At 32.2% G+C, this 19,906-nt stretch overlaps 1 protein-coding gene across 1 annotated transcript in view; it reads left to right on the top strand.

Moving 5' to 3' along the window:
• LOC125073114 (neuropeptide F receptor) overlaps nt 1-16,053 on the top strand; it is a 96,744-nt gene extending 80,691 nt beyond the window's left edge. Inside the window, exon 4 of the mRNA XM_047683817.1 lies at nt 15,060-16,053. Coding sequence (XP_047539773.1) covers nt 15,060-15,743 — 684 coding nt within the window. The 3' untranslated portion in view covers nt 15,744-16,053. The remainder of the gene's footprint in view (nt 1-15,059) is intronic.
• The last annotated feature ends 3,853 nt before the right edge of the window (nt 16,054-19,906 follow it).

Here is a 19,906-nt window from a genome sequence, read left to right as displayed (position 1 = left end):
TACAATCTCAAATTTAATTAAATTCTCATGTAAGAAAAAAGTAACTGATTGGCTATTAACACTTGACTATGAGGAGACAGAAAAAATAATAATGTAATGGCTATACATAACCATGAACCGTCAAACTCACTCACACACACACACACACACACACACACACACACACACATACATACATACGCGGAACCAGTCGCAGATACGCGCACACACACAACATATTCACGAGCATAAATTACTTTTCATTTTATTTGTCTTTTTTTTTTTTTTTGTTTTTTTTTTTTTTTTTTAAATTTTATAAGAAATAGTTGATATCCTTGAGGTGGAGCCAGGAGACCCTTAGCACAGGGAAACCTAGTTGGGGCTCCTGTCTCCCACACACAATTGTACTTATTATTAAGATACGTTTAAACTGTAATGTCTGTAATGTGGGAGAGAATAAATAAATAATTAAATAATTATAATTATATAGATGAGCAACTTGCAATTTACAATTAAATGAAATCAAAACAAAGTCTGTCATAAGTTTCGAAATTCCAAAAAAATCCTTTGAATAAACGCGAAGTGTCGCGCGCGACCCACTAGTATTGTATAATGGTGCTGCCACACAGCAGTTTTCAAATATTACACAACGTTATTGAATATTTTCTAATTAAGATTTCGTTATATATTGTAGCAATTATAATTTGTTTTTGTTGTGTAACGTGATTAAATTTTGGTTACATGACCACAATGTTTACGTTACAGGCTTTTAATGAGTGTAGGAGCGTAGAAAACATCGAACTGGTCGTAACAACATCGAATATGTCAGTAAACGTATATCGGGAGTTAATTATCAAAAAAGATTTGGTATATAAAAACTACATTGTGGTAGCACCATTACATATGGCTAATCACAAAGCGTTTGCGGTATGTTTTGTTACGAATGAATAATCCATCCAATAAAAATTTTAAAAAATTGACAAGGCTTATTCTAAACTACAAATTTATCGATTATTCTAAAAGTTAGTGGTGAATTGTCGTTAAGAGAACTTATTAATATTTCTTACAGTACCAATGGGCATGGGCTGTGGTGACCACTTATCATCAAGTGGCATTTTTTATTTATTTATTTATTTGGGAAACAAACATTTATAATTACACTTAATAGTTAAAAAATAAATATAAGAAAAACATAAATCAATCAAGTTTCCACTTAAAATTAATACAAACAAATGACAACTTACATTAAAAATAAAAACAAAAATTTTAATACTTAAAAGCAAGTAAAACAGTTATAGTTTAATAATATGACGTAAACTAAATTTAAATTCACTTATTTTTTAGTTAAATATATCTAATTCTTTACAATGCATGTTATAATTTTACACGCATGTTACAAGAACATATTCTTTGAATAGTCACACTTACAAAGGGGTACAAAAAATAAAGTTTGGTTTCTCGCGTTAAGTCATTTTACCCCCTAATAAGAATAAATCCTAGCATTTGATAAATGCCAGATTTGATAATTGTCAGACCGTCGACCTTAATGACATAAAAAATAAATTTCGAGAAATCTGAGAACGTGTAAGATAATATGTATTATACCAAGATTAAAAAAAAATGATTATATTATTTCAAGTAATAACAATCATATAACGAACACCTATTAAGTTCGTGCTTTTTTGAGAAATTAAACAAAATATAAACATATATAATATATATATCGATGACAAGCACGTGACATGTGAAAGATCCCTTCCCGATTTTCAGAAGCGGAACGAACTGATGTTTTACGTCAAAGAACAATGTGTAATTACCTCGGGATCAACATTAATCGGATTACGGCAGTCGTCGTCTTTAACTATAGACTCGTTGAACACAGACACATTGACGAAAAAGTCCCAGTGGTTAGAACACGTGAAACTTAACCGTTGGTTGGTGGTTCAAATCGAAGCATGCACCACTTATATTTTTGTACTTAAGATTTTTTATCTTCATCTTGGTGCTCAAAAAACATCCCGAGGAAGTCTGAATGAAATATTGAATAAAAATGCGTCAGCGTTTCACCTGACCCGTCTATGTGGGCCCTATGATTCTGGTCTTCTCCGTTAGAGCCAGTAAGAGGAGCTACTCTTCTCACGCTACATAGCGAGACATGGCGTTAATCATGCTCGGCACTGAGATCTCGAAGCGATCAATCGCCACTGAATGCTTTTGACGGCTTCACGCAGTATACTCCATCAGAATATGGAGCGCCCAGTGGTGCACCATATGTTATCGGGGTTACTGTTAAAGGCGCAAAAGCCGTAGTCTAACTGTGGGACATTAGATATTATGGTTTTGAAAGGCATACACATTATTTATTAAGAAAATGAAAATGATGATAACCCTATCACTCTCCGGTTTCTGACTAGTAAACAAATCAACTGCAGCGTGATAGACGAATAAACCAGTAAAACATTTTGCTGTTTAATATTCGCAGGGACTAAATTTCTGAGAAGCGATTGATGTTGAACATTGATTAATATTGACAGTGGTAGATTATAACCTATCAAATAACTGTTTGCATAGATTCTATAAGCGATATTTATCTCATTCATGACGACCTGTATGCACTTTCCAATATCGTAGAATGGTCACCATGGTTTGGTGGAAATGTTCCTAATTAAAAATCATTCAGACCAGAACGAAATACCATTAGCACACAACTACCTTTGCCCATTGTTTTTCAAGCAATTATTCAGCGAAATAAAATTGCAACGCGCTTACAAGCTTGCAACATATTTGTATTGAATACGCAACTAGCTCGCAACGTATTTCAGGTAAATTTGACAAATTTCCATCTTGTTTTTGCCGTGAGGTAATGCCACAATATCATAACGTCGGATATCTCAATATATTCATTTATTTTAACTGTAAAATTTTTCAAAAATCTTGGCCTTAAGATTTGCGTGTTATTTCTCGCGAATCTGATTTTGAACTGGCAAATCTTGGTCACCTGGATCAGGAACTCTCGAGATCTTCTGTGCATTAAGTCATATGACAAGATTTGTGATTTTTCAGGAGAGGGGTTTTTATCTTTCATCTTTGCATTGATCAGCCACCAAATACAGCTTGTGATTAATTTTGGAACACAGCACTCATTGTAGGTTAGAGAGTATAATATGGCTTTTTCATTGAATTAAAAATTCATATTTTAGTAAAAATAAAAACTTACAATTTTACAATGATAAGTACATATTCGTAAGTTTTAGTTACAACGTACATATAATCCACAAACATCGACAACGCATAAAGTTTTTGTTTTTTTAGATTTTTAGATTTTAAAACACCGTAATAATATTTTCTTCTTAATTCGGCATTCGTATTAAAGTCTTATACGTTAACGATGCGTGTCCAGTCTTTCAATTTGGCATGAACATTTTCACTGTACTGTTCGAGCCTGTGACAAATCCTCATATTCATTCGCCAAGGTAGATCTGTATATGTAGGTAGATGTTACAATTTTTTCATTTCAATTTTGATGCTGTCGTAGATCTCGCATTTGTTCTTCATGGACTTTTATGTTTTTCCTTTGATGCGAGCATTATTCTGATTTGCGTTTTCTATAATTTTGAACATATTTACGATGCACATAAGGCGACATATTTATTTAATATATGTATATGTCTACTCAACCTATTAATACGATAACCATTATTTCACTTGGTGGAAGGACTCTGTTCAAGCCCCTCTGGGATGGTGCCGCCCACTTACCACATATTCTACCAACACACAGCAATATTTAGTACAGTTGTTTTCCGGTTTAAAAGTGAGTGAGCCAGTGTAACTATAGATATAAGCCCATAATAACTTAGATCCTTACTACTTGCGGCAAAGTTACTTAATTACTTACAACGCCAATGTCCGTGCCCTATTTCAGAAAAATAACAAACTAAAACATTTTCCTGTACATAAACATATAATAGCTATCACATAAATAAGTTTTTAATTACTCCTTTTATGTGTAAATTAACTAGTAATTAAACAGTGCTTCAAAACCTTTACAAATAGAAAATAGATTTAAATAAGACTCATTTGTATGCACAAAGCAAATTTAATTGTATTTATTGAGTCGAACCTAATAAGAAGCGAGTTCAAAACACCCTTTAAATACGTCTTACTTTCCATGACTTTGAAATATACGAGATAAATATTTATCTAATTCGTTTAAATTCAATTAAACGACGTCTGTTATTTTTATGAGATAAAGTATTTGTGTATAATTATTATTATTTTTATATAGGTTGCCAAAGCAATAAAGAGACACTTTGATAGATAAAATTTCGCTCCGATATAATATAAATATATATATATATATATATATATATATATATTATATCGGAAATTTAATCAAATATATTTTACGAAAGAGTTGAAAAGACAGAGTTTTTAACAGTTGTCTTTAAAATATCTATTTTGATTGGTGTCAATGCATTGGAAGAGTCGACATCTGAAGTTTTGGTACACATTGTTTAGCATGGCTGTATCATTCTTGGCGACAGCATCAGGAATACTGTTCATTAGCTCATAAAGACTTTTCGCACATGTTCCCGCATACATAAAAATCCTGCAGTATGAGTCGTGACGTCATGTTGCTGAAACCACACGTTCGTTTATTCAAGATCAGGATAAGAAGAATATTTCCCTATTTTGAGATAACACTCGGAAGTTTACTGTATTGTTCTCTTCAAAAAACCATGATTCAAATTTTCCGACTCTGGATTGATCTATTCACCTAGGTGAATAGATTTCACAGGGGCTCGTTCAACTCCAATATTGCATCTTTTACTGAACGCTCGAAAAGTTGCAATAATTTAATTGATGTTAAAAAATACGTCTCCATCGCTCGTCCAGTAGTGATTAATGATTTAACCGTCCAAAAAATTTACTCTAGAGTAATTCGAAAATATGTTGCGTATGGTAAAGGATAAAAGACACATATTTTTTGCTTCAAAAACTTGACTTTTTACTAAATTTGACAACTTCGAAAGTTACATAAATAACCTATAAATGTCTTTTGCTTATTTCACCACGCTGCTCCAATGCAGACGGTGGATACATATGTGACAGAATTTCGTTGTAATTGGACACATGCATGTTTTCTGACGATGTTTTCCTTCACCGCTGAGCACGAGATGAATTATAAACAAGAATTAAGCTCTGAAAATTCAGCGCTGGTTAAGATGCAAGCGTTCTAACCACTGGGCCATCTCGGCTCAGAAAGTTACATAAACAAGCAGATTTTTATAATAAAATATAAAGCGATTAAAGCCACATTATCCCCGAGACATAGTCGTTAATTGCATTATACCTTTGTGACATGAATATTCGTTTATATTTGTTTGATATTTATAAAGGAAGTGCTGTACACATTTCATGGATTATAATGAAAGTACGCGTTCCAGTGTAGGTGTATTTGATCGTTAAATACAAATAACTTTATTAATAAAGGTAAATGTCACAAGTTGACTTTAACGGTTTCTGAGTTTTAGGACCTACGTCGATATTGCACACATAGTAAGTTGTATAGTACAAGGGTTATACAAATATCTTAAAAGCATTACTGTTTTTTCTTTCAAGTTTGTAAAGCTTCTTCTTTAAAGCTTAAAATTTATTATATCATGGTGCATGGTGGTTGCACGTATACTTTTAATACTCATAAATTGTGCAGGTTGCCTCACAAAATTTCTCATTCCAAAAATTAAGCAGGGAATGTTACCTGTATTTAAAACCACGACCTTCGATCATAAAGTCCTTCTTTTTCCCTTTGCCAAATCGACTATTAAACTATTTCTATCAGAAGAGAATTTGAATTTATTGAAAAATAAATCCGAAATACTTTGATATCGATCCAACCAAAATTACCTCGTATTACCCTTAATGAGCAGAGATGGCCCAGTGGTTAGAACGCGTGCATCTTAACCGATGATTTCGGGTTCAAACCCAGGCAGGCACCACTGAAATTTCATGTGCTTAATTTGTGTTTATAATTCATCTCGTGCTCGGCGGTGAAGGAAAACATCGTGAGGAAACCTGCATGTGTCTAATTTCAACGAAATTCTGCCACATGTGTATTCCACCAACCCGCATTGGAGCAGCGTGGTGGAATATGCTCCAAACCTTCTCCTCAAAGGGAGAGGAGGCCTTTATCCCAGCAGTGGGACATTAACGGGCTGCTAATGCAATGTAATGTAAATATTACCCTTAATAATTGAACCTAGGTTTGCTTATATTCTTTATCAAATCTCACTTGGCGTTTGAATTCGTGTCTTAGGGTGGTAGGGCCGTCTAGGTAGATATCACCCACTCATCAGATATTCTACTACCAAATAACGGTACTCTGTATTATTGTGATCCGGTTAGAAGGATGAGTGTAATCACAGGCACAAGGGACATAACATCTTTGTTCCCAAGGTTGGTTGCGCATATATGTAAGGAATGGTTAATATTTCTTACAACGCCTTTGTCTATGGGCGGTAGTGACCACTTACCATCAGGTGGCCCATATTCTCGTCCGCCAACCAATGCCATAAAAAGCTTCTTTCTTTTAATTATTATATGTATAATGTATATATTATGAACGTCTGTGTTCTGTTCTGTGTTATAATAAAAAAAAAAAAAAACTAAAATATTACTAAGTTTTTATTTCAGCATAAATGCGTGTTTGCCTTACCTAATCTAGGAAAGCAACATTTTTAACAACAGTAATCTAAATTAAACTGATACCACATTGTTTCTTGGAATCACTTTAGACTCAAAGCTCAGTGTAACCCTCATTTATCGTCCCTGACAGTTCGGGGAGACTCGGCTCCGCAGCATATGGGGTTATAAAAGTTAGAAATAACTGATGTGGATACTGCTCGTATAATTTGGCTACTTTGATAATAATATGTTTTACGGCCTTTTTGGGTAATTAATATTAATATAATATTATGACCTAAATTATATTCATTAGCAGCCCGTAAATGTCCCACTGCTGGGATAAAGGCCTCCTCTCCCTTTGAGGAGAAGGTTTGGAGCATATTCCACCACGCTGCTCCAATGCGGGTTGGCGGAATACACATGTGGCAGAATTTCGTTGAAATTAGACACATTAAGGTTTCCTCACGATGTTTTCCTTCACCGCCGAGCACGAGATGAATTATAAACACAAATTAAGCACATGAAATTTCAGTGGTGCCTGCCTGGGTTTGAACCCGAAATCATCGGTTAAGATGCACGCGTTCTAGCCACTGGGCCTAAATTATATACAAATAAAAATTCAAAATAGTTATTTTACAAATCGGGAAAATATAAATTTAATATTAAATATAAATATAAATATAAATATAAATATAAATATAAATATAAATATAAATATAAATATAAATATAAATATAAATATAAATATAAATATAAATATAAATATAAATATAAATATAAATATAAATATAAATATAAATATAAATATAAATATAAATATAAATATAAATATAAATATAAATATAAATATAAATATAAATATAAATATAAATATAAATATAAATATAAATATAAATATAAATATAAATATAAATATAAATATAAATATAAATATAAATATAAATATAAATATAAATATAAATATAAATATAAATATAAATATAAATATAAATATAAATATAAATATAAATATAAATATAAATATAAATATAAATATAAATATAAATATAAATATAAATATAAATATAAATATAAATATAAATATAAATATAAATATAAATATAAATATAAATATAAATATAAATATAAATATAAATATAAATATAAATATAAATATAAATATAAATATAAATATAAATATAAATATAAATATAAATATAAATATAAATATAAATATAAATATAAATATAAATATAAATATAAATATAAATATAAATATAAATATAAATATAAATATAAATATAAATATAAATATAAATATAAATATAAATATAAATAATATATAAGTGTTTACACTTGCTTATTGATTGTCAAAAATCTACCACCGGTTCGGAATTAAGCACCTCGGACCTGAGAAGAACCGGCGAAAGAAACTCAGCGGGATATATATATCGGAGCGTGGTTACTTTAGTTGTTGATTTGGATAATTAATGAATCGAGTAGTTGGCAATAATGTTTGATGGCTGATTTACTTATAAGAGCGGGTCACCCCGAATGGAGTTGTAAGTGTCATGGCAACGCGAGTCGTTATGTTTTGACAAGCTTCTCGAATGCGATGGTTGCTTGCTAACCCATTTGCTCTTAATCGAGATGAATTATTGTAATCCTTTGATATTATTGTGGTGTACGATTATTGAATCAATATTTTTGTGAATATCTCCATCGCACGCCCACATAGTCTTACAAATGTCGGATCAATCCCCGAACCCAACTGTTCGGCATCCTGTTCTCCGACATATATATATTTTTTTAACCATTTTCAACAATTTTAGTTATTTGAAACAGTAAAGACTACCTACTGCTACTGAGTACTTTGAATAATTTAATCTCGTTTTAAGAAACTCAAACCTCTTTGCTATTTTTTCGCATATAGATTTGATAGTAGAAGAAACAACGGAAATATATTAAATAGGCAAAGACAGCTCAGCACCTCATTCCCTTCTGTTTGTCAAGCGATATGTTTTTGTTTACAGCAGGATCCCAGAAAGCGTTCAAAGTGCTTCTGTTGCCAGATTAAAAAAAATGTTAAGGAACGCTTGTGTGCGAAAGGTTACTATACAATTAGTGAGTTTACAATTGATAGCACACCTTGGGAATAAAACGATCGCCTCCTGGCTATTTCTATTCATATTCAATATACGTATTTAATTAGATTGACAAAGAAAAAAAAGACCGGCTGAGCATCTTTCGCCGGTTCTTCTCAGGTCAGAGTGTTTCCTTTTCCGAACCGGTGGTAATGTTTAATTTGACTAATTAATAAGTAAGTGTAATGCTTCTATATTGAATAAAGGTATTTGAGTTTGAGTTTTCGTGGCAATTGACGAGCTTTAATGTCATTAAAAAGGAAATGAATGGATGTTAAGTGATTCATCCAGTTAGAACGATTTTTTTTCTCTATATAATAAATAACAGACAATGAAATAAATCAACCACCTTTGAGAATAATTAAAACACAAGAAATAAAATTGTAACGAAAAATTATGTGTGAATTAAAATATTTTAAATAATATAATATAAAACCATATATGATACAAAGAGAGATAGAGATAGAGAGGGAGATAGGTATATGTCGCATGGAACGCTTAACTTAACGCTTTTTCGCTGTAAACCACGTTAAAGAACACACTAAAGGTAAAAAACAAATGGTCAAAGCGTCCAAATTTTTAATAACGATTATATCGAATTTCGGCCACTGAATTAATATTGATTATATTAAGCTTAGTCGCGCGGTCTTGCCCTCGTTGATTTAAAATCAAAAATCATATATTATTCTGCAGGTCATATTCATAAATGATTCTTGTAATATTTGCATTCGAAATTTTAGCGACATAAAATATTTTCTAGTTTTCAAGTACAGTCGAAAAGTTTTAAGCAAGAAAAGGTTAAATTTAAATTACTCCTGTCGTTTCAACATTATGCTGAAACCAATACACATTTTTTTAATATAGTAAGGTAGACGAGCAAATGGGCTACCTGGTGGTTAATGTTTACCACCCCACATAAACATACCCGACAGACGTACCCTGTATAATATAAAATAAAGAAATTGCAATAACTCATTTTTAAATTATCTTTTGGTCATATTTTATCAATTTGTGAAATTAAACGTAATATACGGATACGTTGCCGTAGACTATTTGGAGGCTTTTCTCTACAAATTTTGTATTCAAAGCATTCATATCATATATCTCGTACTGTTAAGGCAGCCATCGTAAAAATGCATTTAAAGTGACCTATTTTTGAATCATCCAAACTTTACCAATTCATCATATAAAATATCTATATATATAAAAATGAATTGCTGTTCGTTAGTCTCGCTAAAACTCGAGACCTGCTGGACCGATTTGGCTAATTTTGGTCTTGAATTATTTGTGGAAGTCCAGGGAAGGTTTAGAAGGTGAGTAAGTATGATAATAATGCTAGAAATTTAATAAAAACAGCTTTGTTTTTCCTTAGAAATAGGGATGGTCGATTATCATTGATTTTCGATGATCCTCGATGTTAGACAATAAAACATAGATGTTTTAAAATTGATTTTGGTTTATTTAAAACATCGTTACATCTATTTCTCAAATTTAATAATTTCTTCCCTTTAGGACGACGCAAAGTTTACAAAAAAACACCGATGTCATCAATTAACATCGATGTTTAGTGCGTTTAGTTTATGTCATAACATAGTAGTTTAGTTTATGTCATTATCGACGCCATAATCATATTTTTGCAACATGGTAACCAACAAACCAACTAACAAATAGATCGAACCTTTACTGTCGATTGATTCCGCTTATGACAAAGAGTGCATTCTGCATCCTTCTATCCCCCTATATATTATTATACTCTTTGCTTCTATCTTTGTGAGTGACGGTTACTACTACGTGCGCGAGAACTTTTTTTTACTTCGGTGATCCTTTCCGATGTGCTCTTTTTTAACTTTTGTTATAATGACACTTTACCGCAAAGCGTGCGAGAATCTTTCTTACTTTGTTTACGATGCTGAGGAGAACATGAGCTGACTTAGGTCGTCGCAGTTAATCAAATATGCGAAGAGCTACTTCACGTGTTAACCGTACTAATGACCAGAAAGAAACAGATCGAGAAAATAGTCGTATAAAATTTAATGTTAGTAACATAATGAAATTGAGAGATCTCGCAGACTCAGTGCTCCTGTGATTTTAAAACGATCCTGCATTCCACTGTGATCCAGCAATAGATTATTGTGCCGAAAAATCGGTAAAAATTGGGGAACATTAATTGGTAAATATTGTAAGATATTACAATACAGTGGTGAATCTGCTGGATTATGTTGTGCTGGAGGCAAAGTAAAATTGACACAATTGGTCGCACCACCAGATCCCTTACGCTCTTTAGTTTCTGGGATTTTGGAGCCAAGAAGTGTTTAGAAATGATTCTAAACACTTCTTGGCCAACATTCAAAAATATAACAGCTGTTTCCAGATGACATCATGCCCACTTTCAAGGTATTATGCTATAATAGTTTTTTATAATATTCAAGTTGGAATTTTATTGGAATATGTATTAGAAATAATTATATACAAATCTTTAAAAATTACCGATACAAGGACAAGTTTATCACTTTTTGGGGGCGCTATTACCACAACCAGATGCAGATCATCTATTTTTACAAATTTATTTTATGGGCAATTCAGATGCGGAAGTTGGTAAGCGTTGTGCTCACAATCTAACAGTGAAGAGAACCATTGTCCATGAATTACAATATTTTCTTCATCGGAACAACAATTTAGTAAACATGTTCAAAATAGCATTGGATCGAATGCCATCCGAAAGCCATAATATTGTCGTTCGAGCTGACAAAACACCTGCCGATGAGCCGATGCCGATGAGGCCACACAAGGAGGTTTAATTCGCTCACCATTGACGAAGTGGATGATGTCATTGTAGGAGAAAATTTACAATCTAGAGATATTGTGCTTCATCGTCGGAATAATGATTTGAAACATGTATCTGAAACACACAGGACTTATGATGTGTTACAATTTCCTTTGATCGTCTGGCAGGGGGACGATGGGTACCATTTTATTATAAAAATGGTTACACAAGTAACAGGCGCTGATGCCAAACAGGTGCCCCCAAAAAGTTATTGCTATGAATTTCTATTCATAAAGACTCATGATCCGTGAAGGTGAAGTAAATCTTATTATTATCATATTCTGAGGTGCTTTTCCATCAGTTTGCAGTTGACATGCATGTCAATTGAGACTGAACGATTGACATACATCCGATTGAACCAAAGACAGCTTCGATCTGAAAAATACATTAATTATAAATGCTATGAAACAGTTGACCCAAAATTGCATTCAGTAGTTACCAAACACATGATACCCATATATCTATCTGTATCTAAACTCTGCAAGGTCTATACCTCGCAGAGTTTTCAACTGTATGGTCGACGGCAAGTGTTCCAAGCGATTCCCAAGAGACCTAATTGCTGAAACCATCACGGGAAATGATGGATACTCATTGTATCGTCGGCGATAAGTTGCGGACAATGGTCGATTGGAAGTTGCGAGGGTAAAAGGACAAAATGTTGATGTAGACAATCGTTGGATTGTGCTATACTCGCCAATATTGTCCAAAGCTTTTGAAACTCACATTAATATAGAACATTGTAACTCTGTAAAGTCTATAAAGTACATATGTAATGGTAGCAAAGGTAGCGATATGGCCGTCTTCGCTATAACCGATGCAAATTATGAAGTATCACAGTACCAGATGGGTCGCTATGTAAGTAGAAACGAAGCAATTTGGCGTATCTTTTCATTTGTGATCCATGAAAGACAAATACAGTAGTCTAAAAATAAAATATAATAATAAATTATATATTAATTACATGTGTAATATATAACTACACATGTAATTAATTGAAAATAATAATAATAAAACCTCATTTATATCAAGCATTGTTTTTATTAATTACGAATTCCTATTGTTTGTTTGAAAATTTATTTTATGCGAAAGTTTAGCTTTTTTATTTATCGATTATGGCAGTACGAAGTCTGCCGGGTCAGCTAGTTTTTGATAATATAATAATAATATCTAAATTCAATTATAATTATCAATGTACAATAGTTATTAAATCGATCACTGTTACTAACAAAAAGATTACAGTGGCATATTTTTTTAAATATATTCTTTGTATGGACGGCCAGAAATATTAACCATTCCTTACATCACCAATGCGTCACCATACCGCCGATAAAAAGGATTTATAAAATATACACACTACACACAAGAAAATTAATGGCCATCTATATTCTGTACAAATTTTACACACAAACATTTGTTTTTCAAAAAAAGAACAATTCGAAAGTTTGACAATCAATTTGCTTTGTAGAAAAAATGCTTACAAAAAACCAACTCTTAATGTCAATATGAGCAAAGGCAATACACACAAGAGCGTCAAAAGTTATAGCTCTCTTAATTCTATAACGTATATACACAATAGTTTAGAAGGCTATTCACTTTGTATTACAGACATCCGCTGTAAATGGGTTTGAATGTATGAAATCCCGAGGGTAGAAAGTTTCAAAGTTATACAGGCTCTATAAGTTATGGTAAAAGAGTGTTTTACTGCTTGCGATTTAGTGTTTGAGTTAATTCCTGTAAAATGTACATGTTAATTATTAAGTTCGAATTTATGCTCAGCGCTGTGAAGTTTAAGGCATGTTGATGCAATTTATACATTAAATTTTATTCAAAGCCGATAAACGTTACGGAGGATAGTATTAATATTAGTGTTGACGTTTAGCATACGTGATACGTTAAAATTTTACATACAAATGACTGCTTCGTTCGTGTAATGACTAGCTTTTAAGGCCGCAGATAATATATTGGATATATTTAGCAAAGAATTTTCAACAGTAGCCTGGAGTCTAATGATGGCAGAGTTACTTCCGTACATCGGAAAGCACGTATAGCTGTTAGTACTCTTTTCGACGAATGTGTGTGTCTCAAATTTGACTCATCGGATTCTAAGAAAGAATAGGCTGAAGTCAGTCAGGAAGGCATCCCTATCACACACCTTTATCTAGATATAACAAATACATGAACACAAAGATGAATCTCATTACAATCCGTTCAACCGCTTAGATGCGAAGAGAGTTTATTAGAATTATGCCATTAAATTGTTAATTTTTCCAGTAGTAAAAACCATGAGTGTTATACTAAGATTTAAAATCACTACCACCACCATATCAAGTACTTGCAGAATGATGCTAAATAGCCATCCCAAAGGACTGTTCTTTTGGGAAAGCTATAGATTAGATTATTATTAGATAGCCTTCTAGATTTAAAGAGCAAAGGGTCGTACGACATTTTATTAAAATTCGTTAAACTTTTATTATTTATTTATAACACAATAAACCAAACGACTCATAAACATAATTAGCAATCCTAAAATTGTTTAATAACGTTATGCCAATATTCACCAAAAATATCAAACTATTCATCAGCGTTAACGAGATCGTACTCAAATTCTAAAACATGATTAAAATAGTCGGAACCCTGTTTACAATGTCGGTATTATTAAATAGTGTATATTTACGTTCCGTATATTGATTTTGTATGAACTCCATTATTTATCAGTTTATCATTCGAGAGTTTCGTGTAATGAACCAAATACCCAAACACTACAGAAATGATAAGACCACTTAATGAAGCCGATAACACATCGCCTATAAAACATACAAAATATTAATATAAAAACTATGACATATCAAATTGAATATCGTTATGAATTTAGTATCGAATACTTGCGATCGTAACATCGTTCAATTTTTTTTTTTTTCAAATAATTTGGCTTACTGATTAATGGGTTACCCGATGGTAACAGGTCGGCACCACCAGTAGACACTAACTAACCTGAAGAAATAAGATGCTTTTGCTTTGTACTTATAGTTACCCTGACTCTAAGCCGAAATACAAATATACTAAGTATTGGTGTTTTGCAGTAAAAATTGTCATAATATGAAATAACATTCCCCGACCTGAACAAACCTTTAATACCTAGCATATAATGGGAAATGATCACGATCGCAATCGTTCTGTAATATATATTAACTGGTTCCAAAACCTTCAATTAGTCGCTATCCATGGTATATCTCTTGAGTTTGTTACTTGTTGTACTTAATTGCACATCAACGATTGATTTTACTCGAATTTATGTACCGTCAATTAATTCTTTATTTCCAGAAAAATCTAAATCCAGAAGTAATTTAAAATTTTTGTTTGATGAAAAATTATTCATAATTGCTCTTATGTAAGCGTTATCCTAAAAATAACCTTATTACTAAATCACTAACTCTCATATTTGTTTACAGCTGATCGTGTACCCAACGCGGCCTGGATTGCAAACAATGGGAGCCCTTATCACAATGTTCTTTATATGGGTCACAGCGTTCACTCTGGCCTCTCCTCTTTATATTTTCCGAAGTTTGAAAACCCATAAAGTTGGTTTACTAGGCATGGACTCCTTAAGTTTCTGCATAGAAGACTGGCCCATAGACGATGGGAGAGCCGTATACTCCTTATTTAGTCTTGTCTTTCAATATCTGGTGCCAGTGCTAGTAGTTGTAATGGCGCATGTACAAATTCATAGACGCCTGCGTGGAAGAAGAAGGACTACACGCAAAACACCAGCTATTCTTATAGCCATTGCTGTTACATATGTGATAAGTTGGCTGCCCTTAAACGTTTTCAACATAGTCGCCGATTTCAGTTCAGAAGCGATTCTGGATGAGACGTCGATGACAATAACATACGCAGTATGCCACATGTTCGGGATGTCTAGTGCTGTATCCAACCCATTGCTGTATGGTTGGCTAAATGATAACTTCAGGAAGGAGTTCGAGGAAATCTTATGCTGTTGTAGAAAAAAGGGTCAAATGAACAAGAACATGAGGATTAAGAATAGAAAAATGGATACTGAATTGACGGCTCTTGCGCAGCTAGAGCAAACTGTGACCGCTAACACGAAGACGTCGCAATGCTCCCAAATTTTCTGACTAAAGACTTGTTTCAAATAGCAGGAAACCATTGAGATGCAAAGTATCTGAACTCTTGTCAATTCGAATAATTAGTTTTGTACAGTGTAATGGTGTAAAAAGTTCCTCTGTTGTTTCACTTCTTGTTGATAAAATCTGTATAGTTAACGTTTAATATGTGTCATGTAAATATAGATCTTCTTAAGTGTAATAAAAACAATGGGGATTTACGTTTTATTGAGCCCAAAACGTAAATCGCCATATTATTGATACGAACATGTGATTTAAGTGACTTAACTGTAATTTTTTTAATAAAACAATCTTCTGGGTATATGAGTTTTTTATTTGTACCTTAGAACAATTTGGTAACTGAGATATTTGGGATTTATGACAAAAACTATGTATTTAGAGTAACATGATAAAAATAATGTCACCAAGTATTTGGTCAACTGAAGAGTACTTACCCGTATATATTTTAGTTGTTTTTTTTTTTAATTAAACCTCTCTCGTGTTTCCTTAAGGTTATTAAAATATTGTGAAAAATATGATATTTTAATACTCAAATCTGAATACAGAATTTGCTTATATTTAATAAAAAATCTTTTGATACTGAGAAGTGATTTTAGATATTTTCATAAAGCTCGAAAGGTCGCGTAAATGTATTAAGAATTAATTATATGTAATTACGGGAGGATAATTCAGTAAGAGAAACTGAGAATATCATTAAATGATGTTTAATATGGTCTTGACGAAAAACGAATATTAAATAGCGATGTTTTGATACAGCACGATGCAAAACACAACATACAAAAGAAATATTTGACTTATCACGATTGAATTACATATCAAACCTTAAATCTTCTTATATCGCTGATAGCATTGAGATGTTGACAAATTAAATATCTTTAAGTTTCGATGTTCATCCCATCACAGCGTGTATTCGCTATATATAGCCAAGGTTCTTGTTTGTGTGATCAGCGGCCCACCGTAGCACGGAAATATTTCGTACCAAATACCTTAAAAAAAATCAATCACTGCATCCTACCTGTAATGCTCGGGGTTCATAGAAATATAATCTGGAATTAAGTTATTTGTCAGAGACAAATCAAGTCAAGGTTAACGAAAAAGCTCAAGGGCAGGCCACAGGTGACGCAAAATCGATTGCTGTTAGAGGAGACTCATTCGCGAGTGGAGACCGCGTGTCAGCAAAGGTGAGGTTGGAACTCCTGTAGCTAGGTGGGCGATGATTTTGATAAAGCAGCAGGCAGGGATTACTGGAGGAGAGTTCATTGACTTACCAAGGTCAGATGATGATAATGTTTCGATGACGACGTTATAGTTAAACAGAAATAATTTACCATTTTAATTTGATAAATGAATTCATGAAATATCTATCAACTGAATGAAAATTATGAAGCCAATGTATGTGTGTCGAGCCCTTCAGACGATATACTCATTTTTTTATTATTTTAAGAGTATTAAATGATCGTTAAAATGCTATTAGTTTTTAAACACATAATTTTTTTATAGCTTACTGAATAAAATTTTGCTATTATAATGATGATGATGAAAACAATTATTGTTTTGAAATGAGCAAATTTAATAATGAAAGTGCTATTCCGGAGTAGTTTAAATTTATTAAATATTTTATTTCTATGTAAGTAACAAGGAACGATAAAAAATGTCACGAAATAAATAGCAATCTTAAATATACCATTGCGGGGCAACCAGTCTCTCTTAAGTAAAAAAAAAATTATATCATCTCCACTCAGATTCATAAGCAACGATTTTTTTATAAATTCAAGTACCCTCGAGTACCCTCGATGCTGTTACACGAAGTTTCCTTTAAATCAAAGCACAAATAAGTTCCTTATTTCTGTACAACGGAAAGTTGTACGTTTTGATAATATACTAATAATAAAATATAAAAATAATTTCAGTGTTAATTTTTAAAATCACTATCCAAGAAGAACATGGTAATGATTTTGATCCAGAAATAGATCCAAAAAGCATGAACTTTGATTTCACCGTAAACAAAACTGAATTGGAACTAGCGCTAGAAGAATGTATGATAGAATATACAGAATGCGTTAGAATTGACAGGTAAGTAAATTTAATTATTTCAGTGAAAAAGCAATTCAACAAATATTTAGAATGGAATTCACATGATAAAATGGTTAATTTAATTTAATTTTTAGTCCTTAACCAATGATCTGATATGCATTTCTGATATTAAATGTATAAATATTAATGTATTCGATACAATATTTCCGAATTACTGCTACGACGTAAACAGTACGACATAATATTCCATTTGGAAAAGTAATATCTCAGCAGGCATATTCAATAATTGAATGTAGTAAATACAAACTATAGCAGAACAAGTCGCAAGAACTTTAAAATAGGATTAATATATTAGTGAAAAGACAAATATAGCTTGTGTAGTGCCCTGGGAGTCATCTTATTTGAGATCTATATTAATAAACTTTACAATATAAGTTCGACGTAGTTTCTGAAAAAAGATCCAACCCACAACCTGATCGAAAATAAGTTAAGCATACCACAGTAGTCGTAAAGATCGATATTTTCGATTATATTAACTTATTTGTCTGAAATATGGTACATTTGTACAAATATTTCTTTAGGAAGCAATAAGTACAAACAAGCACAACTATAAGCAAATACATGTAAAACTTTAAACTTGAATAACTCAGAAGTAACATTTTGTGGGTTCGATCCTTTTAAAGAAACTACGTCCAGTTTGAAGAATGGCGATTTTTCTTTTAAGTGGATAACAACGTTGTGGTACATGCTTCTCTTGAAGATATGTACAAAGATCTAGTAGTCAAGGACTTTATACTTGTTATATTGCAAGTTGACTAAGATTAAACTTGTATTCATCATCATCATCCTCCTGCCCTTATCCCAAAGATTAAACTTGTATTCATAAATTCGAATATTATTTGCATTGTTTAGGCATCAGTCCACATTTGTGATATTCCACATCCGATAAAATCGGCTTCTACCTGATCATTAATAGGGTGCTTTCCAATGTCCATGAGGTATTTCCATATTATGGTTATAGCAAGCAAAAAACTGACATCTAATTAAAATATTGAGATGCGAGACATCACATTTTTGATATAAAATAGAAAGCGTCTTATTCCGACTAATCGTTTTATACTTTCATCGTTATAAGAGGGAACCGCAAAAGCCACATTGAGGCCTTCAGCGCAAACTTACAAAATTTGATCAGGGCTATTTAAAGGAATACTATCCCAGTGTTTTTTGTTCTCATTCAATAGTATACGTAAAATACCATTATAATACAACTTGAATTATTAACAATTTTATTTCCTCAAGCAACTGTTATATCCACTAACCGGATAACAATTCAAATATACTTTGACTCAAATATATTTACAGTGAAATATTTTCGAATGATTGTTACATGTTGCATGTTGTTGATAACATATAAAATCGAAGGTATGAAATTAAATGCAAGAAATATTCGTCCTTGATTTATTCCAAGCTGAGGAGGTCTGATCGCTTTGGTGGCTCGAACAAGCCTATCGATTACGGCGGGCGCTCGGCCTTTTATGACAAAATTAGGTGGGGGGAACTATTCACTGAATATACCACCTATTTATGGACGCTAAAATATTTGAAACTAATTTAACATCTCAAAATTCACCAAATGTTATTGATTTAATCATAAAACAGTTTTCAATTATTAAAATAATTAATATAATCATTTTACATATAAAAAACACACTTGCGAAATTTACCAATAGCCTCCTCCTTTAAAAACCGGATAAAATCCAACTGCATTTTCGCACGCTGCCTCGTAATTACAGTCATATTTAATAGCATGAATAATATTACTTTGATGAAATGCTTTGGGAATGTTAAAAATATGAAATTATACCCAGCAGGTGACGCTTAAATTTATACCCTTTAAAAAGTGTTAACGTACTTTTTAATTAAAAGGTGCCATAAAATCCGCAAGATTCGTAAGACATAATTACACAGTGAAAATTGTGATGTTGTAGAACGAAATGCTTTTTATTATTCAGCAGTTCAAATATGTTTGAATTTTCGTAAGGCATTGTTTATAAGTAATAACTACCCGACAGACAGAGAGAGATTTATTTTTTATTTCGTCTCTACCACCGTGACCTCCG

The sequence above is a fragment of the Vanessa atalanta genome, chromosome 23, assembly GCF_905147765.1.
Source record: "Vanessa atalanta chromosome 23, ilVanAtal1.2, whole genome shotgun sequence".
Classification (NCBI taxonomy): domain Eukaryota; kingdom Metazoa; phylum Arthropoda; class Insecta; order Lepidoptera; family Nymphalidae; genus Vanessa; species Vanessa atalanta.
The sequence above is the reverse complement of the archived record's forward strand: the minus strand, read 5'-3'. Positions and strand labels throughout refer to the sequence as shown.